Source organism: Clarias gariepinus, chromosome 18 (assembly GCF_024256425.1).
Source record: "Clarias gariepinus isolate MV-2021 ecotype Netherlands chromosome 18, CGAR_prim_01v2, whole genome shotgun sequence".
Classification (NCBI taxonomy): domain Eukaryota; kingdom Metazoa; phylum Chordata; class Actinopteri; order Siluriformes; family Clariidae; genus Clarias; species Clarias gariepinus.
The window spans coordinates 18,565,824-18,587,022 of NC_071117.1; the positions used below are offsets into that span (position 1 = coordinate 18,565,824).

General features: G+C 38.9%; 1 protein-coding gene across 1 annotated transcript; it reads right to left on the minus strand.

Annotated features, from left to right (window-relative positions):
• Window positions 1-551: 551 nt before the first annotated feature.
• lonrf2 (LON peptidase N-terminal domain and ring finger 2) lies at window positions 552-20,731 on the minus strand. The gene is made up of 12 exons (XM_053477368.1): window positions 19,336-20,731; window positions 13,665-13,783; window positions 11,884-12,006; window positions 11,526-11,690; window positions 10,537-10,735; window positions 9,975-10,077; window positions 8,665-8,779; window positions 4,277-4,398; window positions 3,805-3,963; window positions 3,526-3,688; window positions 3,265-3,414; window positions 552-2,996 (listed from the first exon to the last, which is right to left on the minus strand). The coding sequence occupies exons 1-12, from the start codon at window positions 20,012-20,014 to the stop codon at window positions 2,838-2,840; spliced, it is 2,256 nt and encodes a 751-aa protein (XP_053333343.1). The 5' UTR covers window positions 20,015-20,731; the 3' UTR covers window positions 552-2,837.
• Between the last annotated feature and the right edge of the window lie 468 nt (window positions 20,732-21,199).

Consider the following 21,199-nt stretch of genomic DNA (forward strand, 5'->3'; position numbering starts at 1 on the left):
AACCTTTATCAACAGGTACAGTTTCACAAACGGCTCGTTGCGTAGAATTATAACGTAAAGGTGCATAGAACATACCATGGTAAGAGTATTGGACTTTTTATTTTTGGATCAGGGGGGCATTTTTGAAGCTGTGCAAAATAAAAAAAAATAAATGATAGAAAAAGAGTAAATCTGTCCTGTTTAACTCTGTATAAATGAATGATGTGGGAGACAATATTACGCTGTTCAATTGGATATCGCGTTGTGCAATGCTCTGTGGTCATTTTTATTTCCTCTCCATTACAGAAAAACGACTTAAAAGTAACGCTGGCAGATCAAATTTGTAGTCCTAATTTGACAAATGTTGTAATGAATCAAAAATTAAATAAAAATAAAAATATATTCTGGGCAATTTAAGTGACAGATAACGAATACGTACAGTCAATTATACACTGTGATGTTAAGTTGGAGTCATCAGGATTATGTACCGGTGTAAAGCCTATTTCTGGAAACTGTCAAGCATAATTCTCATTGTACCCAGCAGAATTTTTTCCCCTTGCGGGACGTAAATCTGGCATCATTACAGACGTTAGGACGACATTGGTATTAGTCTTTAATTTTTTTTTTTTTATGATGTAGGAACAGTGTCGACTGCTCCTAACACGACGACTTTCAATGGCCCGTTAAAAACTTAAGAGACCATAAATGTGTTCGTTTTCAGCTTGTATACAAGTTCTCAACGGCATTTCATTAAAGTCATTCTAACATTCAAAAACAATGTTGTTACAACTAAATTACAATGTTCATCTGATGATAGGCTTCCTGCTGGGTAATGACCTCAGTAACAGCGCATTACTTTTTTTCATATTAGTTTCCACACTTGATTGACCAGTATTTTGTTACATATACAGTGCTAATGCAATGATCACTCTAAGGAAAATCAAATTTTTTGCAGTCCAAAACCTTTTTTTTTTTGGTTGCAGTTTTGAATTAACGTGTTTGACCTTAAACGCACACAAAACTAAATGTAAACAGAAATGAAGCACTCTAAATAAATAAAACATCGAACTCAATTAGAAATCAAATTTAAAATAATTTGTTTGAGTAAACTGCTCAGGGATGCACAGTGACTAGTAGGAATTTTAGAGATTTCATCAGCCTGGGAAAACGTAGTTCATCAGAAAAAGAGAGAAAAACACATTTCAGGTCAAGGACGCCCCGCAAACCTTTACATTCATCTACTTACAAAACAACATTCCCGAGTGAGGAGTTTTAAATTAACAACGGTACAAGCTGATTATCACATTGATTCTCCGAATCATCACCATCAGTCTCTGTCTCGTTACCTGAGGTAAAAGTCACTAACGGCATTCTGACACAGGTCTCACGGTTATTCCTTCAGTCAGCTGATCTCTGTGGGAGGAGTACTGTATCTACTGAGTTATTCAGTCCTAGCTGTTCTGTACGCTAACTTTGCACTGCCGTACATGTACATGCTCGTTTTTGGTTTTGATCATGATGAGCCTGTGCAGGAGAAATCTGATTGCAAAACGAATTGATCAGGCTGATGTTCATTTCGCTAGGACATGTAACTCTGAGGGGGGAAAATGGCTTCGCTACACAGATTCTACATATGTGTATGCAGCCTAATTGTTTTTGTTTTTTTTGCAAAGTAATGGAAGAGCCAATAAAAACAAAAAAATACAGATAATTTAACTGCCTCTTACTAATCAGGCAGATTTCACACTGTCGGCTACTATTTTAATATATACAGTGTGAGCATCGCGTCCCTGATATTGTACAGCACATCTTAAAGTCTATGCTTGATCGAAACATGGAACTACATCAAGCAGTTAATAATGAAAAAAAAAACATTGATCAGCCATAACATTATGACCACTGACCGGTTAATTGAATACAAATCTTTTCGTTACCATGGCACCCGGTAATGGGTGGGATGTATTAGGCATTAATTAAACATTCTGTTCCTGAAGTTAATGTGTTGGAAGCAGAAAGAAAATTATAAGCATTTGAGCAACTTGGGAAGAGCCAGATTGTGACTATTGGATCAGCACACCTTCAGGGGTCTAGTGGGGTCCATGCTTCGCTGGCTGTATTTGCGTCAAAAGAGGGACCAACTCGATATTAGGCAGGGGGTCATAATATTATGACTGACCGGGGTATGTTTGTAGCATCACAGCTTTTGTGTAACACATGTTTGAAATCAGGGCAAGACTTTAAACTCATCCTGTTCAGAACCAGTGCACATTTTTACCTTTTAACATCGGTATCACACTGCAATAAAAGTAAAAATAAAAATAAAAGTAAAATAAAATAAAAAAAAGTCTGGGATGACTTCCTGTGAAATGGTTCGGTTTCTAACACCAGCTGTTTGATGGTAAATATAACGAAGACTTGTGCAATGTGTGGCTTGCAAAACTAGTTGTTGTTTTTTTAAAGGAGGTAATAAAAGGTTGTGTATAGGCTTAACTACTACATAGATGGATGAACCACAATCAGGCCGCTGAACCGGTAAACATACAGGAAGCCCATAAGATGCATTTGGTCAGCCTTACATACATACGAGGCACAAAGCAGGAGTGGCAAGTTCACAGCATTCAGTTATCAGTACAGGGCTTCCTCCTTCAGTTTTTTATTTTAAATGTTTTTTTTTTTATATATATATCTTCAGCTAGAGTCAATGTCATCCGGCCCATTTTTCTTTTCGTTCCTCTGGACGAGTGGTTTCGGATAACGAGAGGTGCGGGAAGCTGCTTCAGTGGCCCGCTACATGTGTCTTTGTGGCTCTTGAAGTGACAGTGATGATGACGGACGGTGATAATCGAGGAAGGCTGAGGTCATCGAGGACGCTTCCTGGTGACGAAGATGAGCACTCTGCGGATCGCGATGAGCCGGTCTTTTAGTGATGTCATGGCCAGGATGGTGAGCTGAGCTTTGTTCTCTAGAGGCAGCACAGCCAGCAGCCACCAGCACCACGCCGGGCCACTGGGGCTCCCCTAAAAACAAAGACACAAACATGTTTTTATTCGTGACTACGATCATTCTAAAGCTTTAATTACAGGATGTAATTTTACTTAAACTTTTGCATTGGTACAGTGTTAATCATACAGAACAACTACAGTAGAAAGAAGGTAAAAAAAAAGAGACACGTGACAACAGGAAATAATGTGGAGGTTTGACGACATCAAACAGAGCTAGACATGGATAAAATCTTTGATAAATGTGCTGCGATTGGAATGAAGTGATCCTTAAATGACGGTTCACCTGTGGTTCAGGGTCTTTGGCAGGCAGGTGACCGAAGTGGCTCAGAATCTGGCTTTTCATGTTGTCTTTGAGAGACGTGAACCAGGCAGTGGCCTGATCATACACAGAGTCATGCAGCTTAAGAAGCTCGGCTAATTCCTCTCCTTCCACCTGAATTTGCCCATATAAACACACACACACACATATATATACATGTCAGGATGGAAGACACACACTCAGATGCAAACCTTGAAGGTTCTCAGCCTTAGACGGCTCTTATACCTTCTTATCCTCCAGATATTCGATCTTGGCCGTGTTGTAGCCGTCTCTCTGGCCATGGCTGAGCACTTTGAAGCGAGACATGCCAATCGTATCGACCACCGAGCGTCCGTCGGGGAAGAACTTCACGTCTCTGACCTCCAGCATGCAGCCATGATCGGCGAACCTTACGAATCGAACACAGTCAGACTTTTTACCCATCATGTGCTTTGACCCGAGGCCTCCCTGGTCAGACGATAGAAGTGACAAATTCTTGTAGATTGTTGTATATGAGCCTCTTACCCTTTCAGTTCGTCAGAAATACACATGCCAAACTGCTTGGTCCCTGTCTCCATGGCTCTGCGAATCATCAGCCTGTAGCGTGGTTCAAATACGTGCAGCGGACAAGGGATTGTGGGAAATGCCATGGTGCAGACGAAGATAGGAACTTCCTGGTTTAAGCTGGAGTGGGAGAATTTAACAAAAGAAATGATTGTAGCAGGAGACACAAATAAAATCACAAATTTTATTTGTGATTTTATTTGTGTCTCCTGCTACAAGTTAGTTTTTGCCTGTTTTATGTGCAATTGCAGCTTTTATTGCACATAAAACAGGCAAAAACTAAGATGTACATTGTTGATTTCTCTAGTTAAACATTTAAACATGAAAAACAAAGGCACATACAGTAAGACCAACATAAGCAACGTCCTTGCTGCCTGTGCTTGAATATCTACATCACCTTATAAGAATTCACTAGAAAATTAAAAGGACTCACTTTGACAGTTCTTTCATCTCTTCTTCGTGCACTTTTCTCCTCTCTTCCAGCTCCTCATGCAGGTAGCGCTGAAGTACATCCTCCATCAAGAAGGTCTTTTTGTACCCTCTTGCAGCCAGATACTACAATTACAATCCAAGAAAGTTTTGAATTATTACAAATGATGAGAAAGTATTTCACACATTTCACAGTCATATGTATGTAACATACTTAAGACATCTCAACACATAATTTCATCACAAATTTGTATCTGTGTACAAGATGATGTGTAAAAGTAAACGCGAAGACAATACCCGAGTACTGAAATCGAAAAAACAACTTAATCCAGCAACTTGTTAGGGTATATAAAGAAACTATTCTAGGGCTGAGCATTGCTCCTTGTTGTACACCATAAAGACTACTTAACTTCTAAACGGTCAACGAACGGTTCTTACACACGACACATGAAGACCAAACAATGTTTCACCTTTAATTTAGAAATGCACTGTTATCTATCATTAAAATATCATGCATAATATGGCTGTTAATAATTAATCATCAATAGATAAATTACCATAAAGAATTTAATCAATTAAAAATGTATTACTCGATAATGTACTGTACGCTTTGGATAATAATTCTCCGTAGCTCACATATCTATTAACAAGTACACCACAAGAGGCTGCTGTTACATTGAAGGAAAACTGTACAGATGTTCCTAAACAACCAGAGTTGATCTTGTCCGGCTGTACAAATTTGAGCGAGCCGTGTTGCCAGATTGACTTTCCAGTATGTGGATTGCTTTTTATCATCTTTGCCTGAAAAAATTTGTTTTAGGATAGTAAATAAATATAAGGTTAATTCAGTAAATTAAGTACAAGTTCTAGTGCCGATGTTATTATTTGGCCAGTTTTTGTTTTTATTGGGTTGACTTCACTGCCTAATCATTTTTATATTGTCACCTGGCAACCCAGAGAAAGTTAGCGCACACAAGAGAGAGCACTGGCGGGTCAAAATATAATTTGTATAAATATAATTTCACTCAGGAATGCCCAACAAGAGGTGTCCATCAAACCTTTTGATTGTGCAGAATAACAGTTATGAGAGTAAAAACTGCCATTATTTCTCTATATACAATCTCCTGCTACACTGATGCACTTATCCCATTGTTTTCTAAGTGCTTGGATACCATTAAGGTGGAAAGTTTTCTCAGTTTTTTTTGCCTGCTTCACGCCTGAAACCCTGGCCTCCCAGGAACTCCTTTCTTCTAATCCTTTCTTATAATGCAACAAATGGCCTGATCTGATGACCAACGTCATCTGTTTTTAAAACAGAACAATTCATGACCTCATAGTGTCCACCGCACCACTTGCACATTAAGGGAACTTTTCTGGGAGTTATTGCAATATCCTACATAACAGTCCTGACCTGACAAGCCATGTTAGGACCTAACAGTCCTGACACTGCAAGCCATCTGCACCTTTGGGCCATTAAAGAAGTTCCTGGAAGACTAGCAATTCAGACGTGAAACAGGAAACTCTGGCATAAGTGCGTAGGTGTTGCATTAGATTATATAGAGAAATAAAATGGGTTTTAACTATGTTATAACTGCATTCTCTTATTCTGCACGAACAAAAGTTTAAATTTGACTATATAATATAACGGCAAATAATCAGTACATAATAATCTTCTGAAGAAAAATAAATATAAAACTGTACTGCAGTAAAACACACGTCACTCCATCTGAGCATATCCAGTATTGAAACCAAAACAGATAGAAATATGAGAAATTAATATTGGGATTGCTTTCAAGTCATTTCAAAAATCTATCCAAGCGAGACCAAAAAAGCTGGTACAGAATAAATGTCAGTGTCTTTATATAATCCACACTGTAGAAGAGAACAGAATCAATATTTTCCTAATTTAATCATGTCTCCCTGCTGCTGTGAAGAAAATGATTATCTAAGCACATTACTATTTACAGTCTCTCGTTATCCAAGTTTCAACTGCAAACACAAACAAGGCGATTTTACATGTCCTTGCAAATATGATGGTCTTGTACTCTCCAGCTTTTTGGAGGATTGCTTCTAGCTATACAGGTAATCAATATTGTGATCAATTACAGTATATGAATGAGCCACCTTATCAGAAAGATTTCAGCCTCAGGTTAAGGAATAGGGAAATTACCAGCAGTATATGACGTGTGAAAATGTTTGCATGCATAATGAGGATAGCACAGATTGTATTTCATCCTTGTTGCTGATTTCCATGCCATTAGATTGCAGAGGGAACACTAAACCACAAGAAAAATCTAACATAACATGTTATACACATGATGTTTAGAGAACCCAAGTCTTTCCACTGAGTTTACAACCAATTCGCAACCAGCAACAAGTGTACTGTATACCCTAACAGTGAAATTGTCTGGGACAACTACTCACAGACACTGATTATCTAACAATAATGCAATGTCCAGATGTTTTATTCCTCTTATACCACAGCAATTTGCACGATTTTCTTGAACTTTTTTCATTTAATGAAAGAAAGATACATCAAACAAAACAAGTTATAAATCGTTTACCAGCATTGTTTTTCCCTCTCTTGAGATAAGGTAAAAACCACAGTTTTATCTCTTGACACTTGAGACTCCAACAACAAAAAACCTTGCCATATCAACAACCCATGCTTAGCAAGTACACCTGTTATCCGTGCTTTAAAAACAAAAACCGGAATGTCCAAGTCTTTGTGAAGAGGTTGTTACTATAGAAACAATCACGTTAGAAAGCGTGGACTAGTGTAACCTGGCGATTTGAACTAGAACTGAAACCACTGTCAGGGCTAAATAACATTAAATCAACACCGTCTACCCAATCAAGCTTGAAAAAATAGCAGCTAAATCGAAATGATCTGTATCTCCTTAAGTTGGTTATCCTAAATTATACAGTACTGTGCAAAAGTCTTAGGCACACAAATTTTGTTACATACTGTATTATTATGTAGAAAAAAAAACTAATATTTTCAAACATAACTAATTTTTGCATGTCTGTAAAGAAAGCAACATACTACATGACAGATCAGTTTTCAGATGGAAACAAAAAAAAAACGTTCCTGGGTTTTACATGAAAATAGAAAGAAGCGAGTGTGAGCAAGTTAGCAGAAGAACTCTGACATATTCTCCAGCACACTCAGTAAAACATAACAGGTGTTTTACTTATAAAACTGTACAAATCTGTATATACATATTATTTTCATGCATAGTTTTCATATCAAATATTAACTGTGTTCATTTTATTACTTTTTAGTGCTCTTTACAAAAGTTTCCTTTATGCAGAAATGTTTTCAAATACATCTTTGCTAATGTTTTTTTTTTTTTTTTGCACACTACAGTAAGTAAAACAGCCGTTAGGTTTTACTGAGCATGCTGAAGAGTTTGTGTGGCAACTTTTCAACAAAATTTTCATGCAAAACTTAGGAGCCTATTTTTTTTCCTTCTAAAAATTTTTTATAAATTTTTGATAATTCTTTGACAATATTGATGTATAAACGCATGTGACTTATCTGGGAATTAAAATTTTAGTACTATTTTTTACTCAAATAAAATCCCATGATCAAGTTTGACCCTAATGGCTTCCCATAATTGCAGTGTGGTGTCCTAGCTATGTGTCGCAAGTCACTAATAATGTTTGATAAAATGATGACTTCACAAGTTGCGCTGAACAGCAAGTTGTATTATAAAACGCTTCTGGATGGACGTTTGGATAAAACCAAATCTTAAAGTTGTGTGCTCGAGCTACCTTCAGGAGGAACTATTTTTTACAAAAGTGCATTAAATGATAGACGCGTGAGTGGTGGCTCAGGCTCTAGATTATTGATTTTCAGATCTGGTGATCTAGGTTCAAGCTCTGCCGTCTGTTGGTTTGGTATGTTAGTGTTTGAGGTATTATAAAATTGCATAATCTGTTCCTCTAACCAGTTTGTCATGCATTTCTTTTTTCCAAATTGTACGTTTATAATACAAGTAAACCTGAGTATTTTAAAATTGTGATTAATCATGTTAATCACAGACTATTTTCAATTTTTAATTGATTGACAGCACTTATATCAAACCTAATTGTTTTGCAAAACAGTAACCCTTGTTAACACTTCAATTTTTACTGTACGCCTTGACTCCTTAAAGTTGTTATGCAAGTCTATAATAAATTGTGTAACTAATAAATATCATATCGGGGTGTGAAGGCACCATGAGTGGCGGAAATTAAATAAATAAAAGACATGTGCCGAAGGTGAGTGGAAATAAAAGTAGATTGTTCTCAGCTCTTGGCTGTTATGATCACCGTCTTTTATCTAACTTCCTTGTTTGTTATTACAAAACTTCACATATGTACAGTGTCAACCCACGTGCATAGTACCTCGGATAGGTTCTCTTTGCATAGAGGGCAGTTGGGATTGTGATCCAGGCAGCGTTCCAGACACTTCAGACAGAAGGTGTGTCCGCAGGGAGTGGTAACAGGCTCGTAGAACAACCTAGTAAACCAGAGACACAACGCAAACACAATTCCCTTTAATTACCTTTTGGCCGTGTTGTGTAACTGTACCTGGTGTTCTAATTGGCTTAAAAAAGACTTCTGTGGCAAAGTTTTTCAATGACGTATCATATGCTGGCTGAGAACATTCCGTTCTCAAAAATGTTCTCAACAACATGGTCACGTGGACTAGTCGGACTACAGTTACCAGAACTCTTACGTTGTACCTTTTCAGCTCTTATTACTGCTAAATCTTGTCCAGTCTCTAAAATTATTTTACTGTGCCTGAGGACAATACAGCTCAGATGGCTTAGGTTATTCTTTTCATGGTGTCTTTTTTTACTGTATACCATATAGTTAGACCTCCACAAGAAATTAGCTTTACATTCCTTTATTTTTAACTGATTCTTATCTCCTGGTAGTTGGCTTGAATTGTAACATAATATACCCCTACTCCTTCCTCTTTCGTTTTTCCCGTAAAACAGAAACCTGAGCCGCAGAAATGAACATGTGATATTGTGTGTATAACAGATACGGTTAAAAATATATTGCGGGCTTGTACAGTAAAAGTTTAACGCTGTGGACTGAGCACTGTGTGAAGTGTAGCTCATTGGTGTATAATGAAGCTGCTGGCTGACTGTGAGATGCTGCCTGATCAGCAAACATCAGGACTCTTTAATGGAGTCTCAGGTACACAATGTTCTTACTTCACTATATTTAATGTACAACGGTGGTTTACGGATTTGGAAAACACATGCCCTCAATAACAAACACACACACACACACACACACACACACACATAAGGACAAAATAAGAAAAAAAAGAGCAGAGAGAAAGACAAAAAACAATAAGACAAATGGACTTAAATTTAAACACGAAGATGAACAGACAAATACAAACACACAATGAACAGGCAAAGACGAACAAAAAGAGACAAAGACTCAGTCTCAAAAAGTTAACCTCAAAAAGAAACTTAAAGACAAACCACGAATACGGAATACTTTTCAGGGCAGAAAAAATTCAAAGACGCGTAAAGACGCAAAGACTGAGACAAAAACATTCGCAAAGACTCAAACTCAAGCACTAAACACGGACTCAAAGACTCAAACTTAAAGACAATCACCAAGACAAACACATAAAAACAACATAAACAAACATAAACAGGAGGTGCTGCATTAGTGTAGGTCTAGTTTACCTCATGCACAGAGAACACTCCATGTCCGCACTGTCCAAGAGATGAGACGGGACTGTCCTCGTACCGCACTGGACAGGGGGAGTCTGTGAGGAGCTGGATGGATCTGAGAGAGAAAAACCAAAGTGTATGATTAGTAGGTAAAAAAAAAAAAAAAAAGGTATAGAGAGAGTGAGATGGACTGATGGAATAACAGCTTAAACACCATAAACCGCACCAGGCTGTGACATGAATGGCTGATTGGATAATGCATGAAAGTCCAGGAGTACAAAGTGTTCCTACAGTTAAACAGACAAAGACTGCAGCCAAACAAAACTCTGTGCATGAAATTAGGAATGGAGTTTAAATGTTAAATGATGTGTATTTAACATAGATATCTAGAAATCTAGGAACATTTGCATTTTACCAAAAAAAAAAAAAATGTGACTGCCAAGTTATATAGTACAAGAAGAACTGGTACATTCCAGCGTACTCCAGCGTGCGTTGTGTACATAGAGATCTCATAAGTAACATTCCACACTCCCACGTTTTCAGCGAACACCACAGCTGTAATTTGAGTCCCTACCTGCTTTGAAAAGCTTGCTGGGAGGCACAAAGCCGCTGGCATCAGCCAAGCATTTTCTCTTAACTCCGGGAGCTCTTAACACAGGCAGGGAGGAGAGCACAGCTGCCTGGCTTTTGGATTCTTCGATGCTGCTCTCTTGCTGGTTTAAGGACGAGGAACTCGAACCGTCACAAGCTTTATGACTACTGAGTGCAGGGTCCTGTGAGGTAGAAACAGATGGAAACCAGTTGAGCGCCACATGATGCGGAGCAGACTTTTATCGCTATGTGGCGATGAAACATTCAAAGTGGTTTACATAAAGCTTAAAAGGGGCTGACATAAATACAGAGAGCAACATGTGGAGGTGCCTACAGCTCAGTGCAAAAGTTTTAGCATCCTACTGTTAATGTCATTACACGTACTAAAAATTTTATTACTTGTGATACGAAAGGACATAATGCCACAATGTTTATATTAATACATATTGTTTCCATAGTAACAGCTTCTACAAGGACTTTTATGGGAGACACAACATTAAAAATTATGGGTCACATCTTACTAATATGATAACATTTTCTGTGGAGATATTTATTTGTCTTTTTTTGCCCACTTCACATACTTCCATCATATATATTGTTGTATTTATTTTATTTCAATGCAATTATCCTTTGCATATTCTTACATTTTCTTATTGCTGCTGGTCTCAGAGCTACCAAACAGATCTCGTTGTATCACTACCATGACAATAAAGTCTCTTTATCTTATCTTTATGCCTGTGCCATCAGGGGACGACTTAACTTAGTGCCAGTGAATTTCAAATCCCTTTTTACAGCCCTATAATTTGACCCTTGAAATGGTGACTTTTTTTTTGTGTATAAATGGTTAAATCTAACCTCAGCATGCCAGCTGTATTTTATTCCTTATTTATCTTTAATTTGACATTTACAATCTTTTGCATCGTTGTTAGTTATTTACGTGAATTATGTATCTGTGAAAGAGTGCGTACGAACTTTGGAGCAGCCGGCTCTGGCTCCATCTCTCATTAGAGGACAGTGAAGAGAGCTGAGAAGTGATGAGGGTTTTATGCGAGGGGATGAGTTTGGGGATTGAAGCGGGTGGAGGCGTGTGACCAGACTATCGTTCTGAAAAATGGATGAAAACATCTCACTCAAGATCTGCAATGAAAGACAGAAACAGAAAGCGGGGAACATTTTCAACGATCAGTGAAATCTATGTAAAGACAGGCAATTTGACTTAGTAATAAGTGATGACAAGCAGATTTCTATTCCTACGTGTTCACTGGAAGTAACTACTGAACTTTAGTGTACATTTTACAACAGCAAAAAAAAAAAAAAAAAAAAAGTTTACCTTCTGTGCCTCCGATTTTACAGCTGTCCAGTCTGGTTTGAGTGCTACACAGATAAAATACTCCTGCAGCGCCTCTTCTCTTCGGCCAGCGCAGCAGAGCGCCTTGGCCCTCAGGTAGTGGGCCTGGTGACAGGAAATCACATTAATGCCTGAATTCTCATTACTGATGCACCAGATTAAAAACAGGCCCAGTACAAAAAGCATTAACTCTGCAACTTTAAAAATGCAGAATGTGTTTATAGACCTGTACTAAATCATAAAATCATAAAAACACCACCATATAAGGAATCTATAATAAAATTTTCAAATAACCACAGTTTGAAGCAAGACAGAGGGTCAGTTCAACAATGTTTTAATTTTAAGTAATTTACCTCGCAGGCTGCAGAGGGCTTTAAACATTTACAAACCGCCGCTTTAAATAGAATAAATTGTGTCACTATATCATTAGTTAAGAAGGCATTTGTTTAAAGATTGTAAAGCTTTACAATAACCATTGATAAAAGCACTATACAAATAAAACTTTACTAAATAAAAAATAATATTAATGTGTTAACATTATGGCTGATAATTTATATATATATTTATATATATAGAATATGCTTGCTTGAACAATTTCAGGCTTGAAGCTGTTTTATTTGGATTTAACAGGATGAGCCTTTCATATGATGACTTGTGTTCTGCAGCTGGTTCGCATTTTTAAATTGGTAAAATGATTTGTGTATCCTAGTTGCATCCCTTGAAGTGAACGTTTGACAGCAACAATGAAAAGATTTCATACTAAATGTTTCAGTTTAAAATAAATTCCATCCATCAATTGTTAGTGAGTGGCTTTATTCCCGCCAGGATCGTGGTATAGCCAGATGTTGCTCTGGGAACACTGGGAACAAGGCGGGAGAATTCGCTTTGGATCGGCCGCCAAGGGAAGAAAATTTTAATTGAAACACATTTTATTAAAGGGGAATTACTTTAGTAAGTAATAACTTTGCTGGCGCAGAAGGTAGTGAAATGTGTAGTGGGAGGGTGGCTGTGCAGAATACCATAGCACACTGTGACACAGTGTCGTACCTACTAAGATGATGCTGCCTACACATCATGTATACTTACTAATGACTAATGAGCCATATACTGTACCTGGATTTGTTGCCAGGTAATGTTTTTGTGTTTGTTAGTGTTAACGTAAGGGGCAAAAAGAACAGCAACCTGTTTCACCAGTAGAACACCTAATCTCTTCTGAGCCTAATTAATAATTATGTTGTGAAAGTATTATTATTATTATTATTATTATTATTATTATTAAGGTTCAAGCAGATTTGAAGCAACCTTTTCGACTTGCATTTCTTTGACTGCAGCTCATTGTGAGTAAAAGAGCTGTTACTTATTTGCAGGTTGAAAAGTTCACCTGCTTGGTCGGTTGGTTTGTGATTGGCCGTGCTGGTGCAGTTACACCGCTGTAGTTCCCGTCTTCTGTGTGCTCAATAGGCTTTTGTGATACTCTACAGATGTAGTGTCTACATGAGATTACCCCGATGCAATACCCATCAGCGTTCATACTGATTGTATTATTCGGACGAAGACAAATACTTTTGTTTTAGCTCTATGCTAAAGACATTTGAGTTTGAGATCAGGAATCTGAAATTCTCATCTATCATCGTGTATTCATCTATTAGGGTAATAGTGTGCGGCTAAAGGAAAATAATCAGTTCTGGAATGGGAACACTAAATCTGCTTCCTGTTGGGCCACATCCTATTTCCGGAAATCTACAAGTTGACGACCATCTCACCTTTGATGATGCTGGTACGAGACGACACACGCTGTCCCCATCCTGGATAGCCTGGTTAAAGTTCTTCATGTCCATGTGCAATTCAGCTCGCCGTGCTAGCAAACTAGCCACAGAGGATGCTGTAGGAGGAAAAAGATAAATCAATCGTACAAATCCGCTTATTAAGAACAATACATCATTTACAAGTGAAGCTTGGCAGGGTTTTCACTTTTCTTTCAAAATCTGCATAACTTGTTGATGCCTTCTAGGATTTTTTGCCATTTTAAAAGGTGTAGTTTATAATATTTAACTCCTCAATACAACGAAATTCAATGATGCATTAAAAAAAACTAATAAATTAATTTGTTATGTTGCATATCGGCAGGCAGCTGTGTTGTAGGAGCAAATTATTTGCCAAGTTTGTTTAGAATTGTAAAGAAACTTTTTTAAAAAATATTTATAAAATTGTGAAGTTATAACCGTCCCTACTTTTTTCCTTAGTTTCGAGCATTGCTTTGTGTTTTTCTAGCCCAGAAATAAAGGTGGACCACAGGTATTAAAAGAAAGCTCATAAAGAATCTATAGATTTAACTAACTGATTGGGAAGAATGCTTGTTGGGAAAGGTTTGTAAGGAATGTTTATTATTATTATTATTATTATTACTGTTAGATAGAGTTTAACTCACAGCCAGCAGAAAACCTTATTATATATTATGAATAAGTAAGCAATTGCACAGTGCCAAAACCCTGCAGAACCGAAATCTATCTGAGATGATATGCGGGAACAAACGTGCATTGTTTGCACCAAAATGAAAGGGGAAAAAAACAGCTTGTGAATCGTTCTTGTTTAAAATCTCATCACATCTTATTCTGACATTTCTTTTCCTGAACACTTGCTTTTTTCTTTTTTTATCAAAAGAATGATTTTTGATTTGATTCTAATAGCACTTATGATTACTGTCTGATTTGTCGCAAGCAGCTATATGTCTTACATGTTTTAAAGTATTAAGTATCTGTTTTTAGTTTTAAGTATCTCAAATAAAGATGACGTGATAATTTTGCATGATTGTAATTGGGAATAAATTCTGAATCAAAAACCAACCAACTGACTCGATCAACAAAAGACTGATTAATTTGCAAATCTCATTTAATCACAAACCTTGAATCAACAAAAGATTGGTTAATCCGCATAACTCATTTAATCGCAAACTTCGAATCAACAAAAGATCGATTAATTTGCAAAACTCATTTAATCACAAACCTTGAATCAACAAAAGAACAGAGCTTTAACTGTGGACCGATCACTGCCATGACACGCTACCAAAAAACCAGGGTTGGCATGGCCAGGAACGTCCTATTTCAGCTTCGGAGTTTATTACCATATCTGGGTAAAGATAGATCATGTTGACCCAGACCTTATGTAACGTAAGCTCATCTGGAGCTGAAACCTGTTTTCTGATATACACCACAGTGTGCTATCTAAAAACAGAATGTTCTATCTAGGGCTTTGTCAAAAGGCTTTTTGTGTAACCTGAAAGCTTTCTCACTCAATAAAGGTTACCAAACTAAAGGTCATCCAAAGGTACTCAGCACCACTTTGACGAACAGAGGGGGGAAAAAACAATCACTAAAATATTATTTAAGCCACTTTTTTGGGGTCAAAATGTATTTTCAAATTGTATAACGTCCTAAAACAGGAAGCAGATTGAATCGCAAGTTCCCGAAATATGACGTTTCGTAAGTAATCTATTTATGTTGTTTTTGTACAGGGAATTCGGGTCACCACAAATTAGACCAGCTAGAGGCTAAAGGCTTTCTGAAACAAGAGATCCCAATCCCCTGCACTGCTGACAATGGATTGCATTTTACTTACCCGCCTGGCTGACTGAAGCGTGACTAATGCACAAAACTATGACTAAACACGTGAGTGGTTGCGTTCAAAACTAAGCTGTCATGTTCGAGCAACAAAGAAACTGAAAAAAAGAAGAAGAAAAAAAGAGAGAATCTTATACCCGGGCTGCTTTCCAGCACAGAGTGTCAACTGAGCATATGTGTTTACTCACTGGCTGCCTTCGCCGCATGTTGTGAGATGATATGAGAAGAAACCGCCAATATGAACGCCCACACGCTCCATCAGTGAAGAGAGAGTGGAAGGAACAGTAAGGCTAAGTCCCAAACCACACAATACCACGTTTGGATGAAGTCAGTAATTATGGCAGAAAGTAGCCGATCAGGGTAGATATCTCTAAACTGATTGACAGCAAAGAAGGAGATCCCTCTCTCTAAAACATACTTTAAATAAAAGGATTTGCTAGCTTCTTTTTTTCCTGTAAATACATTTTAAAGACTTTCTGACTCATTCTTAGACTGTTATTTAGTTTTAGTTGCAAGTTTGAAAGGCTTGATGTTTGTGGGAAGTGTGGAAGGTGCAAAAGTAAGCCAATAAAACTGTGATAAAGCTTTTCCACGAAAGTAAACCTCAAGCTCCAAGATGTTGCCATGTCTTGTCAATGAACATTTCCCTGATTAAAGCTTAGGGCTATGATACATTTCACTGTAGCACAGATCCAACACAATGACTGAAGTGAAATACGACGCGACAAACTAAATAAAAATTTGACATGATTAAAGCACTGAATTCTTAAACAGTCATACCTCACTGATTGCTTTTCATTGCAGAAGTCGAGCGCAATGAGATCAGTTTTTAGCCTTTCAGTGCAGCACATTGTCTGCATTGCATTAATGTAAAGATTTATTTCAGTCTATTTTAAACAGTGTTTTTCACTGGATTGACTGTGTTATAATGTGACATGGAACTATCTACATGTGGGACATGATTGAAAATTTTTCCAATCAAAACAGCTGTGTTAAAAAAATGAACAACAAGAGCCGAAGAAGCACTTCCATCAAAGGGGGAAACTGTATAATAATTCAACCTAAGGCATGACACTACATGTTTAAGGCATGACACTCCATTTCCCTTTTATAGCGCTTGTGGGGTCGTTCTTAGGAAGGCCAGAACTAGTCATCAAAAAAAACCTGCTGGGTACAGGTAAGCCCAAAAATTTGGAAAAGTTACCCCTGGCTGTGGAAAGCCAACACTTCCTATGTGCTAAAGGCCAGCACTATTTCCCAAGGCCAATCCTTGTATAAGAAAGGGCCACCTTAATTGAGAAAGGCCCAACCTCGCTGAGAAAGAGGCACACTGGGTGAAGAAGGCCTACCATGTGTGACGCAGTCCTACCCTGGGTGACGAAGGCCAGCACTCATTGATGAAGGCAACACTGAGTAATGAGGGCTGCCAAAGATGCCCAAGGCCTACACTGGCATTAGAGATAAAATCCATCTGTGCTTGTCTTTGTAAATTTTATATCAAAATGACCACGGAAGGTCATCAATAGCTTCGGAAGGCCAGTACTGTAGGGGAAACCCAATGGTATTTGGGAAGGCCATCCCTGTCTGCAGAAGGCAAACCCTGCCTGAGGAGGGCCAGCGATGGTGGCGGAAGGCCAGAGATGGCTGCAGCAGCTCAGGAATATTTGGAAAGGCCAACCCTGGCTGCAGATGGGCAAAGTTCAGTGCAGAGGGCCAACCTTGGGTGACGAAGGCCAACCCTGGCATTAAAGACTAGAATTTGTCTGTGCTTGACTTTATAAATCAAAGCTAATACTACTTAGAATTCTTACTTTATCACCTTACTAATAATAAACTTTTATCCAAGCTTCAGTCACGAAGCAAACCAGAGATTTGGCATTTACGACCCAACGGTGCTTCTTTAGACACAGCAACTTAAAAAGCATCCTTTTTAGTCAACACATTTAGTTCACCGCTAAATAGATCATTCAAATATTTTACTTGAATCCGTTTTGTTAAAAAACAAACTTGCACACTTGTAGTTGATATTAATAAGGTTATTTTAAACAGAGGTATGCTTTGAGGTATTTAAGCTCAGAAATGTTTAGCTCTAAAAGGATTGCCTACAGAGGACGGCTAAAGCTCTCATTAAAGGTTCCTAATAAAATATTTCATCTTTTGACAGAATTTCGACTTTTTTATTTTTTTTCTAAAGCAGCTCTCTGGCAATAACAACATTTTCTTGGAAAGCCGGTACTGTTAAATGAGAGAGGAGACCTTGACTGTATGTGCTGACATTTTTCACCAACCAGAAAAACATTTTTGAGAACTCTGTGTCCCTGTTCTGTTGACTTGTGATGCGGTTGAGTAGACCCTGATGTTTATTTATTCAGTCTATTTCACAATCTTTACCAAGTCATCTTGGTAGAAAGAAGAGTACTTTTTTCTTTTTTTTTATGAACTTAAAGCTCTTACTGTATGTATTTTAATTCATTACTATAAACTCGAGTACAGATACAGACTTGCCCCTTAAGGGCCCTGATGATAATAAAAAGCACCTGACACATGAATGTGTCTTGAGACATCCAGAATCACAATGCTGGAACACTAGCCTGCTCTTCTCTGCATTTACTGTTTCTCATCTTGATCTTTAGTATACAGCTGCACTATTTTCTTGCCCTCTGCCCCCACCCAGTTGCTTCCGCCCATCTCACTTACATAAATGGGTCAGAATATACTGCGTGGTGGGCTGAATTAGACACAAACAGAATGCAGACTTGCTTCTTGGATTGACTTGCAGATTCATAAGTCAATCCAGCTTCACTTTGCCCCCTTTTGTAAGACATGATTTAAAAGCAGGACCTACATGACCTCATTTACTCAAATTTATTAAAAAGCAAGTCATAAAACGTCGACATGTTCCAGAGGACAGGGGATTCTCCTGAGACGACACAATTAGGCCTGAAATTTGATGAAGGTGGATATGGGTCAGAAGCAAAAAGCTAACTATAATAATAATAATAATAAAATACTATATAAATGTAATAAATCATTTTGTGATGATGATTGGATGGAATGTTTAAGAAAAATGGCAAAATGAATTTTAAATGGGATAAACAGAACTTTAAAATGGACAGATCTTAGATATAACAATCAAGACGTCATTTTACGATTATGTTATAATGCATAAACTGTAGTATTAATAGTACAGCTTCCTACATTTTCAACAATAAAAGTTTTACTTCCATTCATTTGTACATATTTATGTGGTGTTTTATTATAACATTACATAAATAACTGCAAGTTCACATGAACCCTTTTTTAATCTTTGACCCATGTGCCTTTCTCAGGCTATTTCTAAGAGTAACAGACACAGTAGGTCATTATTAATACTTTAATTACCTGCTGCTATAATTACTCCCTTATATCTGGACCACTGTTGTAAGTGTCAGGTGCTAGTTTTATTAAATAGTCATTTATACTGTGCACTTTTCTATTCTAAAATATGATTGAAGAAGAAAAGAAAAAGAAGATTTAATTCAGTTATAATAAGTCTGACTTTATTTAAACTGATCTGGGCTATGATGAAGGTTGGACGTTGTCTGATCTAGTCTTGTATTCTGAGGGTACTCCATGTTATTTTTAGAAACTGGTCCAAGGGGGGTGTCAAAGAGAAACCCGGGTGTCTCAGATGCAAAAAAATGTCGCCCTCTAGTCGTTTTATAACTGCTACCAGTAGAAGTAGGTCACACAAAGCACCGGTACTGCATTACCACGCGACCAGGTCACACACACACACACACACACACACACACGATCAATTATTGAAGTGGCTTACCTAGCTCCACAGCTTGGTTATACTTCTCCAGGGCGCCCTGTAGCTCTTGTTTCTTCCACAAGCTCTCCCCCTCGAGCCAGCACCTCCTGGATTTACTCTCCGCCTCGAACCACTTGTCGAGCAGGCCGCTGAGAACAACGTTCGCCCGGAGGCCGCTCGTGCACCACGATCTGTTCACGCTCGTGCGGCACAACTTGCACTCCTTGACTCCGGCGTCCTCCAGGCACCGTTTGCAAAACGAGTGTCCGCACACGAGCGTGGTGGCCTCGGAGAGCAGACAGTTGCAGAGGCGACACGAAAACAAATCGTGGTCATCCTCGAGCTCGTCCGGGTCCGAACAGGTGGCCTGCAGCTCCTTGACCCGGATCGTGCGCGCGATGCTCTCCACTAAGAGCCGCAGCTCGTCCGCGCGAAGTCGGTGCAGGTCCGCGGCGACGCAGTACGAGTCCAAAGCCTCGGCTATCCGTCCGGCGCGGGCTAACGCGTCTGCTTTGCGTAGGCAAAGCCCGCGATCGGGCTGATGGAGCTCGGAGAGCTGGGAGGAATATATCTCTACGGCCAGCTCGTAGTCTCCGGCCCGGCATGCCTCTTCAGCTACTTCCAGCATCTCCGAACACACACCGGGTGCGCTCGGCTCGTGCGCGAAATGCTCAGACGAGCTCTGGATCCCGGTGTCCATCCTCACTCGGGCTGAACCGTATCTCTATAGTTTACACATCAATAAACACTACAGATCTTTGGTGATCCCCACGCTACCTCCCCATCATGCTGGAATGACTGGAGGCGGATCTGGACAGGCCATGACGTCAGAACGCATTTAAACGCCGTAATGAAATGTGAAGTCATTAACGAACCAGATAGCACGCGCGCTCTCTCTCTCTCCCTCTCTAATCGCCTACCAATTACGTAGAATGTTTTACAATCTGGGCTCGCGCGCTCCACACACACATACACACACACACCGGGATATCTGTGCTACTACACGGGACACTTGTGGAACGATTTAGCAAAAAAAGTTGAATGGGAAATAAGCGGTATTTAGCTCGATAGAGGTTGAAAAAGATCTTCAGTTACGCACTAACCGTTAACGGTCGCGGTAACGTCTCAAGCGCGAGCAGGACACACACGCGACCCCGCTTTGTTCTAGGTGCTTCATCAGTGTTTATATAAGACACGGTCTCTCCGGTAAACTGCCTTCCCCATAATCCCATCAGCTCCCTTTCTCCACCGACTCTCTCTTCTCTCCGCGCTCTCCAACACTTCTGCTTTCCGTTTTTAAAGTCCGTCCAACCCCACTCCATTTTAACGAAACAAAATAAAAGATAACGGCTACATTATTTAAAGAAAGAAAAAAAAAACCAAACAAAGAAAGAATGAGGGGGGTTTCAGCAGGACCGGTCTGTCCACCCCGCTACATAACAATAAACACCTCATGCTCGTCCCGCCCACTATGCAGCACGTGACCTCAATGGCACCCTCCCATTGGCGCATTATGTAGCTCACTTATATAATGACAAACGCGGGTTGTGTAACCCTAAAGGAGGAGATAACATAAGTAGTGTCGATTGCTCTACTCCACCTTAGAAAACTCTCAAAATCTCTCTTTATATAATCATGTGTTTGGGCAAATCTGCAACGACATTGTATCCAAATACATATTCTTTAATATGGAGTTTAATTTGCAGATCTAACAGCTTCCACTCTTCTTGGAAGGCTGTCCACAAGATTTTGGAATGTTTCTGTGGGAATTCGTACTCATTCATTCTGTAGAGCATTTACGAGGTCAGGCGCTGATGCTAGACGAGAGGGCCCGGCTCACAATCTCCATTCCAGTTCATACCAAAGGTGCTCGATGGGGTTGAGG

Coding starts and splice junctions, on each gene's coding strand:
- lonrf2 (XM_053477368.1), bottom strand. CDS start 20,014: ATGGACACCGGGATCCAGAGCTCGTCTGAGCATTTCGCGCACGAGCCG. Junction 13,784..19,335: donor TAACCAAGCTGTGGAGCTAG/GTAAGCCACTTC, acceptor TTCCTCCTACAG/CATCCTCTGTGGCTAGTTTG. Junction 2,997..3,264: donor CCAAAGACCCTGAACCACAG/GTGAACCGTCAT, acceptor CTTTGTTTTTAG/GGGAGCCCCAGTGGCCCGGC.